The sequence below is a fragment of the Cheilinus undulatus genome, linkage group 13, assembly GCF_018320785.1.
Source record: "Cheilinus undulatus linkage group 13, ASM1832078v1, whole genome shotgun sequence".
In the NCBI taxonomy this organism is placed as follows: Eukaryota; Metazoa; Chordata; class Actinopteri; order Labriformes; family Labridae; genus Cheilinus; species Cheilinus undulatus.
This window is the reverse complement of record NC_054877.1, coordinates 23,281,524-23,301,882: the sequence shown is the minus strand read 5'-3', so window position 1 is coordinate 23,301,882 and position 20,359 is coordinate 23,281,524. Positions and strand designations below refer to the sequence as shown.

Here is a 20,359-nt window from a genome sequence, read left to right as displayed (position 1 = left end):
AGACACATCCTCCGCTTAATGACTGAGATGAACTATGCAGAACTTTTAGGCATGTCAGGGCCAAAAACTGAGGCTGAAGTAAGTCATGGATTTGGTGGAAAGGAGGATTGACACAACCCAGGTCATGCTCTGGATGTCTTTAAATATTACCAGGAGCATGGGAAATATTCTGTTGGGAAAATAACAAAGTCTGCACCGTTATGGTTGAATAAGGGGTAGATGTGGTGAGTATGCGTGACCTGGCGTACTGTCCAGGTGGGCAGTAGGGTTGCCACAAGCCCCTGGTCATGCTGTGGATGTCCCAAGGGCCCAAAAACTGTGGGTGGACTCCAAAAAACTGCAGATAATAGCAAATATGTTAATGACTCGAGAGTTCTTTGAGTGTTTGTTGATGTTCTCTGGTAGCGGTTTAGAAATAGTTTTACTGAAATGATGCAGGTTTTTATATTTCAGTCCACAGTGCTTAGATTTGAAAAGACTTCAGGTTTATCTAAGTGCTTATATTATTATCGGAATTGAAGGACTGACTTGTGAAGTAATGCTATTAAAATAAAAAAAGATTAAAGTGCATGGATATTTGATTTGAAGTGCTGTTAAAATGCACAGATTGAGTCAAGGCTAAACAAGACAAAACAAATTCAAGCATTTATTCAGCACAAGAGGATAATTATTTGCAACATTTAAAATATAATCTGAATATCTTTTCATTTTGTCATTTTCAATTATAGACTACTTTTCCTGTCATATATGTTACCAAATAAAAGAAATGGTGTAAAATCTCGTCTTGTCTTGCTGCACCTTCATGTATAAACATGGTTTAGTCATACAGTGTCATCCATCAGTTTCTGAAGACAGGTTTTGACGCCCATCCATCAAAACAGGCGGTAAACATGTTAATTTTTGCTTTCAAAATGATTTTTTTTTTTTTTTTTTTTTTACATGGATGTTAATGGACATTCAGAGCTCATGCGTTAGCCTCAAGTGAACATTTAAGGAACTGCCTGGTTTTACGCACAAAAATGCAGTTTACTAAGGGAGCAGTGGCAGCTGGTGCATGATTGTTTTACTTTAAAAACTAACTTGTTAGATTACTGCATTAAATACAGAGAAGATAACTACATTATTTACTGAGAAAGTAGTCCATTAGAGCAGTTTTCCACTTGTTGGATTCTAAAACGTTAGATAGCAACGGACTATGTCTGTCTTTGAATGTGTGGACTCTCTGTTATTGTACGACAGGGGTGTCTAAACTTTTTCCACTGAGGACCACATACAGAAATATATAAGGATTGAGAGGCCACTTTAAAACACCTCACCTTGGGGATATCAACGTTAGTAAACCAATCATATAGCTGTCTTATAAGTCAAGATATCCTTATTATTTTCGTTGCCAATACGCGTGCCATTTACTGTGTGGTCTCAATTTAGTCACAAAAAGACAAGGCATCAATAAGTTCTACTAGTCAAAATGTTTGTTTATAAAATTAGCACACTACCATTGCCTAGTGCTGAAGCAAAAAAGTACAACACAGCCTAACACAAGCTTCATATTATATATATATTTTTTTCTGTTTTTAGAATTTGCTGTGGGCCGATCAAAAATGGGCTACGAGCCACATTTTGCCCCCAGGCCATAGCTTGGACACCCCTGATGTACGAGTTTATGGCCCATAAACTGTAGCCCTATGGCCCGATTAACATTACTAACGTGTTAAAAAGGTTATGTGTGACAATAGTGTGTAACAATACAGCACAAGCTTTTGAACTTACATTTGTGCAAAAATTCATCATAGTTAGGAGAAATTCTGATGTCCTCTCTGTCATCTCACTAGCTCAGAAAGCAAGGGATGCATGCACAATTACACAGCTGTGTTTACCTTCCACTGGTGAGCAGCTACGTGCTAGCAGGAAGGAGAGAAACAGAAACAGAAACAGTGGTGATACTTTTTGATCTTTTTCCCATTTTTGTGACCATAAAAAAGAAAGGAAATAGTTTCTTCTTTCAGTAACGGATTACTTTATTAGAGGAGAAAGTAATGACTAATATCTTGAATTGCATCATTAACGTGTTAAAGACATTTTCATGGACTGGCAATCAATGCATGGGGCATAAATTCACTGAAATAAAATGATATAAATGACATAAAAAGAAAGAGAATGCAGAATAGATACAACTCACCATAATGCGGAATCAGTGTGTGAGAATCACTCGTCACAATAAACCTCCTGGTAGTGTCTTTTAAATGCAGCTTTCTTTTTCTTGGCAGTCGTAGGCTCTACTCCTGTCTCATCATTGAGCCTTTATCCCTCTGCAAAGAAGCTCTCCAATAAATGATCATTTTAGCTAGCTTGTGGGCTATATTTTTTGGGTATCATGCGACCAGAGCAAATTGTCTCGACATGTGTCGAGAGGTCAAAAGGCAGACATGGATGACATAGTGGAGGAGAGTCAAATTTTCAAAATGAAACATCTGAAAGACTCTGATAGTCAATGAAATTGAAATTGGGGATCGCTGCTCATGTTAGCACCATCACTGGCTGACACATGCTAGTAACAGGTTAACTGAATTAGCATGTACAATTTTAACCTATTTTTACTTAGCATATTTAACAAACAACACTAATGTACTTATACTTACATATGGTAATTAACCCACCTTGCTCTGATGGCTCATTTCATGGGACGTATCCCTCTGTGGCTACCTCTTGACTGTTGGTTTGTAAAGTGGTCACAAGTACATTTTCTCTGCAGTCACTCAGCTCCTGTCTCTTGGATTGAAGAGCAGCATACATGCACGTGCAGCTAATAAGAGTCAGTGGAAGGCCAGAGTTACAGATCTGAGTCAGAAACATGTGACCAGAAAGTAACTGTAAACAATTCACATTTTTATTGGATTTGCACAATTTACTCTCTAACTAAATCACAGTTTTCTTTTTAAAGATTTATGTGTGTGTTTAAAGATTTATTAACTGAGCTAAATTCTGTCATTCCCCTCGAGAAGAGTGGTAGGAAAGCAATGCCTTCTTTTGACCAGCTGCCACTGGTTGTGGGTGCTTTTGAGCCACCAGAAACATTTTTTTCTTTGTAATTTTCCCACATTATGTGCAAATTTTCAAGGTTGTAAGTTATCATTTATAGTAGAAAGAAGATAGGCACAATAAAATCCTCCAATCCTTTGATTCAATTGCTCTCTTAAATCTGTACTTCTGGTGAAATTTTAGAAACAGATCTTGAACAAGTTGTTCGGAGCAGTGAGCTCTCGCCACTCTGTAGAGCATTTGAATGTTTATCCACAGTAGTGTATACATGCCATCACTCATTCACTCACTCATTTGGCCTCTCTCCCCTCCCACTGCTTTTCAGGAGAGATTCTGCGTGGGCTTACGCTTGAGTTTCTGCCATGTGCTTTCTACCCCCCTGCATGCACACATACACCCTCCCCCACACTTCCTAGCACTGTCCAAAGATTTTATGAGTTAATATGTTTTCATGTGGAGGAATCAGAAGTTAACACAGAATGAATATTACTTTGAGAATTATGTGGGGACATTGACCCCCTGATCTGAAAGCACTACTAGATTTATTTTCCTTATTGCTGCACGTGTTTTGATGTTTTACCATTATCTTGTCCTGATTAAATACATTTTTTAAAAGCTACTTTGGATGGCTTCACTCTGATTGTGGTGTATGTTGGTAAGAGATTGCCTGTTGGTTGCTGTTTTGCAGTGTTTGTGTGTAGGTGGAGGGACATCAATGTGTGCGTGGGCAGATGTGAGTAGAGATGCCTGCCAGGTGTATGTGGCTGTGCATTCTTTGTCTCTCTCCATACAAGTCTGGAATACTAAAGGGATTTACTGTACTTCTGCATGACATCAAATCAGCTCTTTTGCATTTCTCTTTTTTAAAATGACTCATCTTTAAAAAAAAGTGTCCTTGCGTTACCTTCATTTTAAGCCTTTTACCTATTTTTGTGACTAAATTAGCGAGACACCACTGACACAAAACATTTATCTCATGTTAGGAGAGTGAGACTTGGTGCCAAATTTAGCCTCTAATGGATGTTTTTCTTTTTAATGTGTCCCTGTTGCATTTTCTCCACTCTAACCCAGATGTATTTTTCATTTTCAGGCCATCACTTTTAATTTCACTGTCTTAAAAAGTAATAAAAGAAAGACACTGATTTCCTTTCAGCACATCAAGTGAATTAGAAATGTTCTACTCTAGATGTGTTTTGTGTGTGTCTTTCATCAGGATCCTCGCCACTGCAGGCGCCCACATGAACATCCCAGTCGACCTTCGGACCCTGAGGGCTGTGCGAGTGCTGAGACCGCTCAAACTCGTCTCTGGGATCCCCAGTGAGTCAAAAATGACCCTTGATTTGGTATTTTAAGGTCAATCAAACTGGTGTAGTGCTGCAAATCATGAGGGATCATTCCCTGTGATTCAACAAATCCAGTCATTTGAGAACATTTTTTGTTTTCATTCAACCCTTATTCAACCAAGAGAAAGGAAAAAAATCACTGGGATTAAAAATCTACTTTCAAGAGTGTACTGGCAGCAGCAAGTGTGACAAAGTTTCTGACAAACAATAAGCAGCATACAAATAAAATTTGGACACATATTAAAAGACAAGTATCTTTCTAGATATACTCCAACCAAAAATACTCAAAAATACTACTTACAGAGAAAAAGATCCCGGGGTTAAAAGTTAAAAGTTCCTGTGCTTTCCTGGCTGATTAAACCTGGAGATATGAAGAAAGTAAACCTAAAACAGACTTGTAAATAGGAATACACCAATGTTTAAGTCTATGTGTAGACAAAGAGGACCATCAGACACCTGCATACAGTGCACAGTGATGGGTGACAGATTTGAAATGATTGATAAACCTCACAATGTCTACGCTTGAGCAGGGCTGTATGTGCTTTTAGGGTCAAAAGCCAGGCAGGATTGGATCCGAAGGAAAAACCCAGTTTCAGTTTTGGCCTTTTAACCAGCTTCTGAATGTGAGATTTAGAGAGAAAGAGCTATCATTTAAGGTACAAAGAAACTTAAAGCTTGAAATAGTCATGTACACTGGTATTTCAGTCAGTCATCTGACATTTGTAGTTTGTTCAAGCATATATTATGGCAGCAAAGCATAGTTTGGCGCCAGGCTCCGACTTCATCACTCCTCGCAGATTAATCGTGCAGATTTGAGGAGTGATGAGATAACATCTTAAACCCTCCAGTCAGAGCCAACAGGTGGATGCTGGGGTGGAGCTGGGTTGAAGTGAGAGCGCAGTGCTGATCCAGGGCAGAGCAGAGGAAGAGACGGGAAATCGTGCAGCTTAGATAGACCACTGAATTAAGACTATGTGAGTCATGTGATTTGATGCATGACAGAAGTGAATCATTGGGCTCAAGATTACTGACCAAACTAACTTGCCGGCTTTGTTACATTTATGAAATCTCCATTATCTCTTGAACTCCACTAAACATTCACATTATACAGAAAGCATCAACTGTTATCATAAACATAATCTATACAGAAGAGAAAAAAAATCTATCATGTGACATTTCTATTCATGTTGATATGAATACATCACAAAATACCTAGATCTGCTCCTACATGCCCAGTAATATGTAAGAAATAATAACATTTTACATATGCACACATAGGAGAGATATAAAAGTAAAAAATTCAAGTCTATACACATTTGAAACAGTTATCCGTTTACAGTACATGACGGTATCCTCTTAAAGGGGACATATTTTACCCTTCTTAGACAAGTTTATATTGGTCTCAGAGCTCCCCAAATCATGTCTGTGAAGTTTATTGCTGAAAAAACACTCCAGTATAGGATTTTTGCATGTCAAAAAACCCCTCTGTTTTAGTCCTTCTCAGAACAACCCGTTTCTGTGTCTGTGGCTTTAAATGGTAATTAGGTGTCTGACTCTGCCCCTGACCACACCCCTCTCAGGAAATGGATGTGGCACGCCTGATGTTATAATGTTACAGACACTTTTATCCAAAGGTTAGGACCTGACTGTGTCTCGAACCATCAATCTCCCAGATCAAAGTCAGCAGGGTAACCCAGTGAGCTATTCAGCATCTCAGCTGACAGCTGAGAGGAGGATCAGGAGAGGAGCGTGGAACTTTCTTCCAAGGGGGAGGGCCAACCAAACCTTGGGGCGGGTGCTTACCCCCCATGTGATATCATGAGGGTAAAATATGAGAGCGGCTTGTTTTAGTGCACATTTTCTGAAAGGTGGAGAAAGAGAAGGTGGAAGGGAATGGATTTTTCTGGTATTTGAGGGGCTTGTGGACAGGCCAGGGGCACATATTTTTGTTAGAAAAGCCTGAAAAAAGGATTTTTGTATAATATGTCCTCTTTCAAGCCAGATGCCCTCTTGGATGCAGTTATAGTTGATAAACATGATGGAGTGCCCTTAAGGTTACCTCTAAATGAATCAGATTTTACAAAGTGCACTTCTGGGGTCTATTCAAATATGCTACACTGGACCATCCTTTATGAAAGGAGAGTGGAAAAGACAACCCACAATTTTTTACTTCAAATTCCTTGAAAGTGCCAGCCCTCTTGACTGCTCATTGAAAAAGAATTGGCCAACATGACTAGTAATATTATCTTAATAAATTTAATTCAAACAAACTTATGATTCGATTGATAAATACAAGAGGAAATTAATGTAAGCAGATGTGTCCCCTCACATATGATAACTTTTATACATTTTAAAAATGTATCCCAACCTCCAATCAAATGCATTTGTGCCACTATTTTGAAATAATAAAGATTAATGTGGCAAAGTTCAATCACTGCCATTTTAAGAGTGATTTCTGTTGTTTGGAGGACATTAAAGATATTATGCCTGGAGTGTGATCATTTAACAATTTTTCATCATAGTTGATAAGAAATACAGTTTTTATCTGTAAAGGTGAAATCTTTTTAGTTCAAAGTGCTTCACATTACAGCAGCTGAAAGACAGAACCAGTGAAAACTAAAACTATAAGTATCTCAGGAACAAGAGAAAAAAACAAAGAAAGATGGATAAGAGAGATGGAACTCTTGTCTTGAAGAAACGTTTATAAAAAACTTTATTGAGCTCATATTTATTATCAAGGCATTCAGGTTTTATTTGCTGCATTGAACAACACAGAGAACACACCAGAAAATACTCTTCAAGGTCCCAGAGTCTGGAGGAAGAGTGGAGAGGCACAGAATCCACATTGCTTGAGGTCCAGTGTGAAGTTTCCACAGTCAGCAATGATGTGGGCTGCCATGGCATCTGCTGGTGTTGGTCCACTGTGTTTTCTGAAGTCCACAGTCAACGCAGCCATCTACCAGGACATTTTGGAGCACTTCATGCTTCCTTCTGCTGACAAGCTTAATGGAGATGCTGATTTCATTTTCCAGCCGGACTTGGCACCTGCCCACACTGCCAAAGGTACCAAAAGCTGGTTCAATGACCATGGTGTTACTGTGATTGATTGGCCAGCAAACTATCCTGACCTGAACCCCATAGAGAATCTATGGGGTATTGTCAAGAGGAAGATGAGAGACACCAGACCCAACAATGCAGATGAAGGCCGCTATCAAAGCAACCTGGGCTTCCATTACACCTGAGAGGGCCACAGGCTGATCGCCTCCATGCCACGCCACATTGATGCAGTAATTCATGCAAAAGGAGGCCCAACCAAGTATTGAAGGCACTGAAATGAACATACTTTTCAGAAGCCTGACGTTTCTGTTTAAACTATCCTTTTTTTAATTGATCTTATGTAATATTCTATTTTTTTGAGACACTGAATTTTGGGTTTTCTTATCTGTAAGCCATAATCACCAACATTTCAAGAAATAAAGGCTTGAAATATTTCACTCTATGTGTAACAGGTCTACATAATATATGGTTTTCACTTTCAGAAAAGGCTGACAAAAAATATTAAACTTTTTTATGATATTCTGATTTTTTGAGATGTACCTGTAGATGAACATTTTGGATGATGAGCATCAAAATAACATCCGTAACATGTCATTTTGTGAAGTGAGGTCCCTTCATCACTGTGGTTCTCTTTTCCTGACCCTGCTATTTTTCAATGAGGTTAAAGAAATGTGGATAGTAAAGGACTTGGGAAGCACTTGTCACTCAAGGATTTCCCTTGAGTGGACAAAACATGACAAAGTGCCCTCTAGGTGGCACATGTCATGTAATGGAGAAAATATAATGAAGTGCCATAAGCTCATTGGTATGAAGTTCATTTTCACTCCTCCTTTATGTATCTTTGTGAAATAAAGGGTTAAATAGTCAATAATTTTGTATTATTTTATTACACAGGCGTTATTGATATAATCATGAGAAAAGTTAATCTTACTCAGGGTTTCTAACTATTCCAGTGTAAATGAAAGGCAACTTTTTGTGTGTTGGTTCCTTCACATACAGCAGGTGCCCTTTTTATGATCTCTTTTTGTTATTTTTCCCTGTCTCAAACATCCAGAGTCCACCACTGCTAAGATTTACAAAAAAATAAATACATTTAAAGGGAAAGGGTGGTTGTAGGTTTTTTAATTTAAATTCTAACATTTCCTTTTTCCTGGTTTCATCAGAAGGGTGTTAGTTCATAATTTAAAATTGTATTAATGATCCCTTCAAGCTTTAAACTTCTGCATGACAATACTACCAGAGTAATTTAACCATCAAATAGACGCACCATTGTATCTCTAGCACTCAGAGTGTACTGTGTGCTGCAGGTAATTGTCATCTCTGCTTAATAAGGAACTATAGAAGACACCTCATTATTATTTCAGTGTAGTTATTAGTGTGTTAACTCTGCAGTGAACTGCTACGGATATGGCAGAGCTGGAGGCGTGTAAAATGTTCTCTATAATCTCTTAAATTTACCAAAGCAGGGTTTCCACAAATCCTTAAACAGCCGCACAACGTCCTGAATTACAGTTAAACAAATTTAAAGTCATATATTGTGTCAAAAGGTGTTTTTACTTGGGAGAGGTATCCTCTTTGAATTATTTTTGGCAAGTCAAACATTCACTAGGTAGAGAGATACATTATTTCATTCTTTTTTGTGGTTTGCTTGTTCTCATGAAAAGCCTTTAAAATAGACTGATGAAAATATATCACATGCAAACTCCCAAACTAGGGGTGGACAAGAGAAGGAGAAGTTATAAAAATGCAAGCTCAAGGGAATTTGGCATCAATATGACAGTGACAGGAAGTGCCTGGCTGGATTCAACAATGATAATTTGGGAACTTGCAAGATTTGCAAAAAAAATGTTAAATTCAGGGCAATTGGAATTTAAATGTTGGAGTTCCACAGTCAATTTAAAAGACAGATTATACTCAGTGCATAAAGGGTGTTCATTTTTAGTTATAGAATCTTTGATTTTAAGATGTGCAGCATGCATGCTAAGGCAAAATTAACAAACAGTAAGATGGCAGTGACAAACACATTGATAGATTTTAACTTTTTCACATATTCTAACAAATTATGGTGTTTCTTTGTTCTTTGTAATTTTTCTAAGGCCTGCAGATTGTGCTGAAGTCCATCATGAAGGCCATGATCCCGCTTCTCCAGATCGGCCTCCTCTTGTTCTTCGCCATCCTCATGTTCGCCATCATCGGTCTAGAGTTCTACAGCGGGAAGCTTCACCACACCTGCCTGCCATCTGTCGACATCCTCGGTACGAGCCATACACACACATAACACATGGCTAACAGGCTTTATCTGCTGTGAAGCAAAGTGGGCAGTCCACACACCACAAGTGTTATTGTTTTAGATTAATTTGTTGTTTGAAAGTGTGAAAGTAAACAGTTAGACACAATAGAAGCACTTTGGATTTGTTCCTGAGTTAGTGTGAAGGTTTCACCAATAAAGGCACGTGACTGAAAACACCTCCTGAAATAATTTATGGCTGCGTTGGTTTGCTGATGCATCACAACAGCTTTCAGCCTCTCGTTTTAACTCTGTGAAGGTATTATGATCCCAGGAGTGAATAAGGATGGATTTTGGCTTGACCGCTCTGCCATCTGTGTGCACCTCCTGTCTTTCAGTTACACCTGTTTCAACACAACACCAGGGCCATCACAAGATTATTGTCACGTTTTTGTTTTTGCTTTTATAATCATATGTCTGGTATGCTCACTGTTTGCCGCTTTGTTTGAGAACCTGAGACTTTCAGAGACCCCAGTAACAGCAAACTCAGAAGTATTAGTAGGGATGTTGCTGCTTTATTAGGGAAAAACGGCTGTAATCAGACGCCACGGCAGTTACTGTCCTCCCTCGTAACAGACACAACTCCTCCATCCCTCAGCACAATATGAAAGTTATTTGCTCGTTGTTTGAATCCTGTTTTTTTCATATTTAGACCAAAGAAAATACTTTCTGTAGTCTGGAAAGTATGTTAGTTGTCCTTCACTTAGACTCTGCAATGAGGCTCTGAGAAAAACATCCCTGAGGAAGGGTCATCTTTCTTCCCTATCTTACCTAGGGCTAACATAAGTTCACATGAAAAACAAAGTTTTTGAGACATTTTTTAGCCTTGAGAATCAACAAACTGATAGAAGCACTGTCCTTTTAATGTGAATAAAGAGATGAGAACAACAAACCCAGTTTGACTGCACACTTTTTTAGGACATATTTTTTCCATGATATATTTACAAAGAGAATATTTGATTTTTCTACACAAATATGCAGGATTTTACATATTAATCCATTAACTTTGATTCTATATAAACACAAACATGTTTCCTCTGTAGTGAATTAAAGTCTTACAAAATCAACACAAATAGATCTGCAGGGAAAGGCCAGAAAACAAACGAGTTTGAAGTGTAAAACTTAATGCATATTTAGTTGTTTGTCTGCAAGCACACGCAATACAACCAGTGACAAGAGAGACTAAAGGCCTGTGTCCACAGTCACTGATTGATCAAGAAAAGCTGAAGTCAACTTTCATAACCTATCAACAATAAATGCTGCTAAGAAATGCTCTGAAAAGGAGGTTGTGGGCGCTATCAGCTCAAAACACCGGCTGTGGAGACAGGCAAAATGTAGTGGCATATCTAGTGGCATATCTAGTTGGATAAATTTGAACAAAAACAGTGTAAGAAGACAGGTTTTGCTTTTGAAGGCAGATGGTTTTGAAAAATGAGATATGAATAGAATATGAGTTGTTGTAATGTAATTAAATTCAAACCAAATGTTTCGTCACAGCTCGCGTACAGATTTTGTGTATGAAATAAACTCTATTAAGGTGTCTTTTTTTCCCCGGATAAAACAATCAATCTCTATTAGTGTGGCCCATAATAGTAACCGTATGCTTTGTTCTTTTTTTGTAGACAATGAGACTGTGGACTCATCAGAGCTGGCGTTTGCCTGCGGCGTGAGAAAGTGTCCTATGGGTTACGACTGCAATGACACCTGGATCGGACCTAATGATGGCATCACGCAGTTCGACAACATCCTGTTTGCTGTACTCACCGTCTTCCAATGTATAACCATGGAGGGCTGGACGGCTGTTCTCTATAATGTGAGCTAAGTGAACCTATATAACTTCACAAGATCTCTTTATTTTTCTAATGCTAAATGCATGCTGTGATTTCAGACCAACGATGCCTTGGGTCCCACATGGAACTGGATTTACTTCATCCCCCTCATCATTATCGGCTCGTTCTTTGTGCTGAACCTGGTTCTTGGTGTGTTGTCTGGGTAAGTCTTACTTTTCCTGTGTGTGTACTGTTTGTGTGTTTGTTGGTGTTTTTCATTGTGACAACAGTATTTAATACTTCTGTTCTCAGAGAGTTTGCCAAAGAGAGGGAGCGGGTGGAGAACAGGCGAGCCTTTATGAAGCTCCGTCGCCAGCAGCAGGTGGAGCGAGAACTTAATGGCTACAGAGCCTGGATAGACAGGGCAGGTACTGAATAACACAATATCACATCTGCAGATACAAACTTAGGATAACTTATGTATTTTTCTCTGGCTTTAGGCTCGACTTTAAAGGTGCCATTTATCTTTGCCTTTCCTGTTGGTCTTGACGCTGTTTATTTTGTTTTTGCTGCGCTGTTGTGTTTAATTTGTTATTTTACTACACTTTGATAACTTTTTAAAAATGTCCTTTTCAGATAAATTTGGATTGGATTTGAGTAAAATTAATGATATTTGAACGGATGTAGAGATTCACAGCTGTGCAGAGGCCTATAGTGAGTCATTGAACAGGCAGCTGTTTTTGATTGAAAATAAAATGTTGTGAATGAATTGATTATTTTTTGGTTGTGGGACAGTTGCTCTTATCACTTATGTTTTCAGCTAAATTACATCTAAAGTAAACCCTGAGCAGATGTCTAAATGTGCCTTTATACATTTGGATCATAGACTAAAATTATAGATTCTTATCATGCTGATTTATGTCCAAGTTTTTTCTGATAAGTTTTGTTTTAACTAGTTTTTGATACAAAAGCCCAGCCAGCATGTCCATGTAGGCCCCATATGGGTTGACCACTGGTTTCATGGTGGCCCCAACTTTGATCTCCAGTGTGGACTTCTAACTGGGATGGGGCTCTCACGTAGATTGAAGTCCACATGGGCAATCAAAGATGGGGCCACCATGGAAGGCACTGACAAATCCACTTGAAACACATATGCATTTTACCCATATGGAGCCCATGTGGATATGCTGGCTGGGACAGCATGTCCACATGGGAACGATCATGATCAACAGCTCCATTGACAAAAGCAGCTCTTGGAGCTTTCACAACCAAATTAGCAGAGAAAACAGGGCAAGGCAAGAGACAAAGGTAACAAAAAATCACAATACAATTATTAACCCTCCATAAACATGAGTGTCTGCTCCTGATCAACACAAGAATCCGTTCTGCTGTGGGATGAACTATCCTGGCGGGTGTTGTGTGCTTTAGTTATCATAAAGGATGTGATGTCGTACCCATCAGCAACCTCACTCTGTGCGTGTTTTAGCTCTAAATATCCCGGGATATTTTGGCTTCACTCTTGTACAGCAGAAAGGAAAGAGGTATATTATCCATATTAATATACTGTAAAGGACTTTGGGACTTTGACAGAAGTGTTTACAGGCACTACCAGTAAGAGGTCTGCTGATCAGATCAGTAACAAGATTTGTGTTGTGTAGAAAGGATCAAAAGCCTATTTGGATTACATGTAAGGGCTTGGGATAACAAGTTGTTTTATGTGGTCTTTAGTTCAAATGATAAGGTTCTTATGTACTTTGATTTTGACTTTGACATTGGGGGTGAATTTACATAACAGTTTCATCTTTAAATAACAACCTATTGTTGCATTTTGGCCATTCATTTTACATAAACCTGCATCTTTGGTGACTAAATGGTGAAAGTTTTGAAAAACAGATTCCAGACTGCAGACCTCTGAAAACACGAACGTAAAGTGGCAATACAGAGTTCACTCTGAAAGTGAAGACTAAGGCTCTGTCCCAGAGCTAAGTTTTACTCCAACCCCTTGTTTCTGAGGGCCTCCTTTACCCTTAAAACAGAGTCATAAAGGTAATCTGCCCCTAAGAAAGCTCTCAGGAATCTTCAAGTTCCTGATGCATCATCAGTAGTCATCAACAGTATTACATAAACAGATGCTGTGACAACACCTGGCCTTTCTCCTATTAGTGATTTTTAAGGCCCTGATTGGTAGAAGGACTTGTTGGCCTGTTGTCATCTCTGTTGGTGCTTAGATTTTATGACATCATAAATTCTCAGCAATGCCCCACATATTTTCAACCCTCTACTGTTCCTACCAGCCAGAGTCATTGAAAACACCTGTGTGGCTTCACATTGCTTGTTTGAAATCAAAAGGACCATAAATCATTAAAACAACATAAAATTATGGGCATCTCTTTATTTTCCCTAATTACCTAATAATTTTATAGTAATAGTTGGTGGTTATCTAGTTATTTCTTAAGAATAAGGTGGTAATTGCCTAGTAATAAGTTGTCATTTTATCAAGTAATAACTCAGTTATATTAATTAAGTATTACCTTGTAATCATCTTTTATTATCAAGTAATTCCTTTTACTATTGTGGCAGTTCTCTGGTGATAAGGTGGTATTTTCCCAAGTAGTTTCTTAGAAATAAAATAATAATTTTCTCTATCAGTTGCTTGATAAATCCCAGTTAATTATTTTATTTTGGCCCACTAAATTAAAGTGAGTCCTTCCAAATAATTTTTTGAGTTAGAGGGCTATACTTCGGGTAAGGATAAAATACCACCTAATCAGGGCTCATTAAAATCAAGGGTTACCAAATTATGATATTAGATTCCTTGATGTACTCAAATCTTGCCGATGATTTGCAAAATCCTGGGAGATTTCCCATGACACTCAGTTTGGAGTTTTCCTCTGGCAAATATCTGTTTAAGACATAAGGCTAGGGGTAGGGCTGTGGTAGGGACGAGGGGTGAATTGAGATTTAGCCTTAGAGACATTCCCACTAAGTTTCCAGTCAATAGCCATGAGTAAGACCCGTTTGAGCTGCTCACTACCAGTAGACTTTCTTAGAATTTACTGACTTTTTAGTTAACGGTCACTCTTAGTAGCAACTCCACTTTATTGTCTGTTCAGAAAAGTTTTCTGAAAAGGTATCTGCTGGCTGTAGATTTATGTCAAACAGACCTTTCAGAGGTAATGTAAGAGAACGTATTTCCAATCATGTCAAACTTTCCCTAATGTTTGAAATGTTTCAGCCTTTAAATCCTGCATGATTACAACCGTTTAACTGCTAAATACTCAGTCCTTTTTTTTTTACAGCTGATTTTGTAAAGCAATCACTGCTGCAGACACTTCCAGAGTTTTTGGACCTACAGTGGAGTGGCTATCTCACTCTCACACACATACACAAACACACTGCTGTAATGGCAATCTACATCGTTCATCTCCCACGCAATAGAGGGTGAGGAAAAGGTGATACTGACTCACTGACTTAAATTCGTGTGCGTGTACATATCCGAGCACGCGCCCTTCTGTGTGTTTGCGCTTATGCTTGTGTATGCGGAAGAGCTACAGTGCATATTTCAGTGTGCATGGATGTGGGTGAGTGTGGGAAGAGGAAGAGTGAAAAGAGAGCGATAGAGGGATATTGGGCGAGTGTAAGAGAGAATAAGGGCTCTCTGTAACGAAGGTCACAGCGGCCTCTCAAAGCACTCGTTTACATCAGTTTGGCCTCAGTTCCTGTAAATGTTTGCAGACATCCTAAAGAATTCAACCTACAATATGTACTATTTCCATGTCAGATAGTTTAAACTGAAATCAGATACGTGTGTATGACCTCCTGTTCTATTGTTTTACAGAGGAGGTGATGCTGGCAGAGGAGAACAAGAATTCAGGTAGATCGGCGTTAGATGGTGAGTTCACACACCAAATTACCTTATTTTACATGAATCACTGATCATGTTTCTGACAGGCACAGAAACAGTTTGACCACCTCTGTACTGTTAGTACTTGTGTGAGCTGCAGGTAACCATAGCAACAATACTAATGCTTGATTTGATATTAACAATTCAGTCTCACTGGGAAACTAAAAATCCTTTTCCAAACAAGCACCTTGTTACATAAACATGTTTGCAATTTAACATGTTGGTCTCATGAGTCACTTTTACATAAAAATTCACATCATCTATGTGACGAGGAAGGATTCATGTTGTGTTTGGCCTATAAATGGCCTTATAAATAGCGCTGTGGTACATTTATCAGTTAAATGGCAACTCCTCTGCACAATGAAAATTAAATCAGGGTCATAATCATCTAAATAAGCTGATGTTATGGTGATAAAGAAAATTTTTCATGTCAGAGCACGCCATAGAAATGCATTTTGATCTTTTAATTTGCAGTGTAAAAAAAAAAACACAAATCACCATATTTAAATCAAATGTGCACTCCCAAGCCTTCTATTTTCAGTTTCTGTTAATCACTGCTTTGCATGCAGTATGTGAGCAAACATGTAATTTGTTTTTCACTCTGTGGTATGGTAAAATAGGCCAAGGAGAAGAGTTGACTATAAATGATGAAATTTAGGGGCAGGAGTAGTTCAGTCTGTAAGGACTTGATTGAAAACTGGAGGGTCGTCTGTTCATGTCCCAGTTAGACCAAGTTTGGAAATTGGTTTAGAAGCTGAGGAGGTGGCAGGTCACTTTCTGAGTACTGCTAAGGTGCCCTTGATCAAGGCCATGAACCCCCAATCACTTAGGTAGTCCTCCTTTTTGGGCAGCAGTCCATCCTCTGACATTTCTCCTTTAGTTCATGGCCATAGGATCCTGTCTTTAGCTTTTTTATTTAACCTTTATTTAGCCACAGTTTCAGCTGCCACAACACTCACTCACAGGTTGTGCAATCCTTCTTTCAAGATTAGGAGAGAGAGAGAGAGATAAAGGCAGTCTGGTATTTTGCCTTAGATGGCTTGATAAATTAAGATGGACCTTTGTCCATCTTTGCATGTGTATATCTTAGTCTATGTGTGTGTAGCATGTTAAATGTCAGGAGGCAAACATCAAATTTTTCCCCTTGAGGGACTAATAAAATATCTTGTAGGTAGATGCAGAATAACCAAGAATAACATGGGAAATAATCTATTAGTTGTGAAAGAAATGTGGATCATTATGTAACTGTTCTGTGATCGCTACGTTGTGGCAAAAAACCTACCTAAATAACTTTGAACTATCTCTTTATCATCCCTAAGAAGATAGTTGATACAAACCACCATTGCATAAATACATAATAAAATAAGAGGGGGCATCAGAAAAAAAAGATGAAGAGGGTTAAAAAAACTAACACTCACTTTAATTAGTGGAAGTCAATTGTATTTCAAATAATGCTTGATCATTAAACCTCTCGATTGCTTGCACATTCAAACACATGGATCCATAAGTCAATTTAACCATTCATTGAGAGGCAGAGCACATGATTGGATGGATGGATGAATGGATGTATGGATGAAAGGAGGATTTTCTGTACAATAAACAAATATATACATAAGTCAATACATTGCCATGTACGTTTAAGTATTAAATTAAATCAAACAGGAATTAACTTACATTAATTTATGCATCCATTTGGTTAACAAGGAATAAGGAATTTCTTCTTCTTCAAAAATGATCTTTGTATAATACGTCCCCTTTAAGGTAAACAATTTCTAGGTAACTTGTCCTCTTTGTGGTTTCATTGGCATAAACAAAACTTCTACCTCTGGTGAAAGTGAAATACACAATTAAAAGGATGCACTTACTCTATGAAATTAAGTTAAAAAGTTTAATCATTCCTCAAACAAACTTACTTAGGTGCAATGGCAGCATGAACACAGCAGGCTCAAAGATGAAAGGGAAGACAATGACTACACCCGTCTCTTATCTCTCTCTATCTCTACTTCTGTCTTCAAAGCTAATAACATCTCATTCACTTTTCAAAATAAGTTACTATGTGACATCCAGGACATTAAGAGTTCTATGTTTACTAAGTACAGACAAAAATGGTCTGTTGATATATGGTGTAAACCAAAATTTGAATGTATTGTCTTATGATGAAGAGTTATGATGTACAGTCTTATGTGAAGTATAATCTCATTAGAAGACAGAGATCGTTATGTGCACAGTTGTGCTCAGGAACTTTGCTCCTAGCCATAGAGACTGGTAGGTTAATGCCATTTCGGAGGAGGATAGAGTTTGTGTGTTGTGTAACTTTGGTTAAACTGAGAGCAAATTCATTTTTTGTTTTACTGTCCAATTTATGATGACTTAAGGGATTTTACTTTTTAGGAAAATGTCCTTGATTAATGCTGACTTTTTCTGGTTTGATGATTATGAAAAACTTTGAGTTCTGTTTTAGAAAATGGAACCTTTGCTATAGCAGATTTTATCTGCAAAGCCTGGGAGAAAAGGCAGAGTGTATTGTTTACTACTGAGCTGGGAAAAGACCACGCAACTTTGTAATTGTTATGAATTTATCTTTTTGTAAAACACAGCAAATGTATTTCTGGTGTCTTATAAGCCCATGAGGGTTGGGCATTTTTTGTGCATGACACATGAATAAAGTAAAATCAAATTAATCAATAATCAAATCAATCAAATCATGTATAACCTCCAGAGACGACTCCTCCTTGCTCTGCCAGGATTGTCTCGGTGAATTTTGAGTGTTGAGATTTTTAACAAGGGTATTGGCAATAATATATATCATAAATTTGTATTACATTTCACTAGCTCAAAGGGTAAAGGCAACAGGAATAAAGGTGTTTTTAGTCTCTTTGTCCTGATTAAATTTTCCTGCAGACAACCTCCACCTGAGGCTCAAAACTCAGCGTGTAGTCCAACATCCATCATTTGGTTTATCTCCTATTTTACTTGTTCCTGTCTGGGTCTCAAGAGCCTGGAGCCATTCCCAGCTCTCATTCGCTAAGAGGGGAGTAAAACTCTGGAGAAGAGCTTGCCGATATGGCCTACAAATCCCACCAAACCTGATTTAGGATTTCAATCATTTATCTTTCCTGCATCAAATAAATAACAATCCACATAAAAAGGAAATTAATTGAAACTGTAATAATAATAATAATAATAATAATAATAATAACAATAACTTTGTTTAAATGACAATATGTTTACAAAGTGCTTTAACAAAAATAATAGAGGCATGATCTCAGGGGTTAATAAGATACATTAACTATCAAACCAAAGAGATAAAGTCTTGAAAGTCTAACAAAAAGTCAGAACAAACTGAAACACAAAAATTAAACTCAGCCTCTTTGTTATTTTTGCTGCTATTGCTGTAGAATCATAATCCTTACATCCTTTGTGAATCAGATGTGAAGATATTGAATTCCTCATGTTTACTTTCTCTCATTTAAAAGGGATAGATATAGGCCAACATCCAAATTAGGTGGTTTTCATCATAGCTTCCCCTGCCAGACGTCAAATAATAACAAGTGTGTACAGTAGCAATTAAACAAAAACTTCTTTTAATAAAAAAAAGAAAGTTTGAACTAATATGGGCACGCATTGTCCAAACTGCTGAAGATACATATGTAGTTAAAGTACAAACATGTCTCAAAAAATAAAAAAAAAAATATATATATCATCAATTATGACAAAACAGGTAAGAAGCCAGTTCACTCATATTTTTACTGATAACACATTAAAGTTGAATGAATCAGCCCTCTAGCTGTCAAGCCCTTAAGTTCAGGATTATGTTTTTTTTCTGTTTTTAACTTTACTTCTTCTTAGGTCTGAATAATCAAAAGTTTTTGTGAAACACTTTTAGTGCTGAAGAGAGCGAGTAAGAAGACAGGTGCGCGGAGAGGAGCTCCAGGGGACGAAAAGTTCACAGACACATCTACTGCCAGTGAGTGAAGATCTTAAAAGTTTCAGTCTTCTCAGTTATTATGCCTCTAAGGCAGGCTTTAAAGTAACTCATTCTGTATGTCTCACCTCTTCTCTCTCCTGCTCTTTTCCTCTCTCTGCTGATCCTCCATCTTTCTCTGTCAGGTATGTCACGATCCAGGATGAACTTCCGCAGTGGCCGGCGTGGTCCAGCTGCTTACCTGCGGCGTAAAGAGCGAATGTTACGGATCTCCATCCGCCGCATGGTGAAGACAGACACTTTCTATCTGATGGTGCTCAGTCTCGTGGCTCTCAACACCATCTGTGTGGCAATCGTCCACCACAACCAGCCTGACTGGCTGACCATCTTCCTCTGTTGGTTTCACTTTTGAATTATTCTAGTTTGGTACTTTTGGGATGATTCCGGTCCATGTCTGATGAAGTCAGTGTTTCTGCGCTGACAGCTGCCTTCTTATCCTTTTGTTTAATTGCTTTTCTTTGTTTTCTCATCTCCAGACTATGCAGAGTTTGTTTTCCTGGGGCTGTTTTTGGCTGAGATGTTTCTGAAAATGTACGGTCTGGGTTTTCGGCTCTACTTTCACTCATCTTTCAACTGTTTCGACTGTGGGGTGAGGTCCTTCAACTCTTTTTCTGACTTCATGTTACACAAAAGAAGGAAGAAACATTCAAAACAGATCTGTTTTACACATTTCAAAGGAGAAAAGTTACAAAACGGATGATGTTGTTCATCTTACTTCATGGATAAAGCAGAGAGGATATACACTTACTAACCAAATCATTAGGTACACATCTTCAGCTGTTCATTTATGAAAAGGTCTAATCAGTCAATCACAAGGCAGCAACCATTGTCTTTAAGCATAAGGACATGGTCAAGACAATCTCCTAAAGTTCAACCCAAGAATTGTAATGGGGAAGAAAGATGATTTCAGTGGCTTTGAGGTGAATTTGCCTTAATTGAGGTTCTTGGAAAGTTTCTTTATCTGGCCCTAGTCAC

The 20,359-nt window shown here is 38.1% G+C and overlaps 1 protein-coding gene across 5 annotated transcripts in view; it reads left to right on the top strand.

The window, feature by feature from the left end:
- Positions 1 to 20,359, top strand: part of LOC121519798 (voltage-dependent R-type calcium channel subunit alpha-1E-like) — a 116,317-nt gene that overhangs the window by 48,988 nt on the left and 46,970 nt on the right. For all 5 annotated transcript variants that reach the window (XM_041802741.1, XM_041802744.1, XM_041802742.1 and 2 more), the window contains 9 exons: positions 4,253 to 4,356; positions 9,536 to 9,694; positions 11,349 to 11,539; positions 11,615 to 11,718; positions 11,808 to 11,923; positions 15,334 to 15,387; positions 19,286 to 19,366; positions 19,510 to 19,719; positions 19,861 to 19,973. In XM_041802741.1, the coding sequence (XP_041658675.1) occupies positions 4,253 to 4,356; positions 9,536 to 9,694; positions 11,349 to 11,539; positions 11,615 to 11,718; positions 11,808 to 11,923; positions 15,334 to 15,387; positions 19,286 to 19,366; positions 19,510 to 19,719; positions 19,861 to 19,973 (1,132 nt within the window). The remainder of the gene's footprint in view (positions 1 to 4,252; positions 4,357 to 9,535; positions 9,695 to 11,348; positions 11,540 to 11,614; positions 11,719 to 11,807; positions 11,924 to 15,333; positions 15,388 to 19,285; positions 19,367 to 19,509; positions 19,720 to 19,860; positions 19,974 to 20,359) is intronic.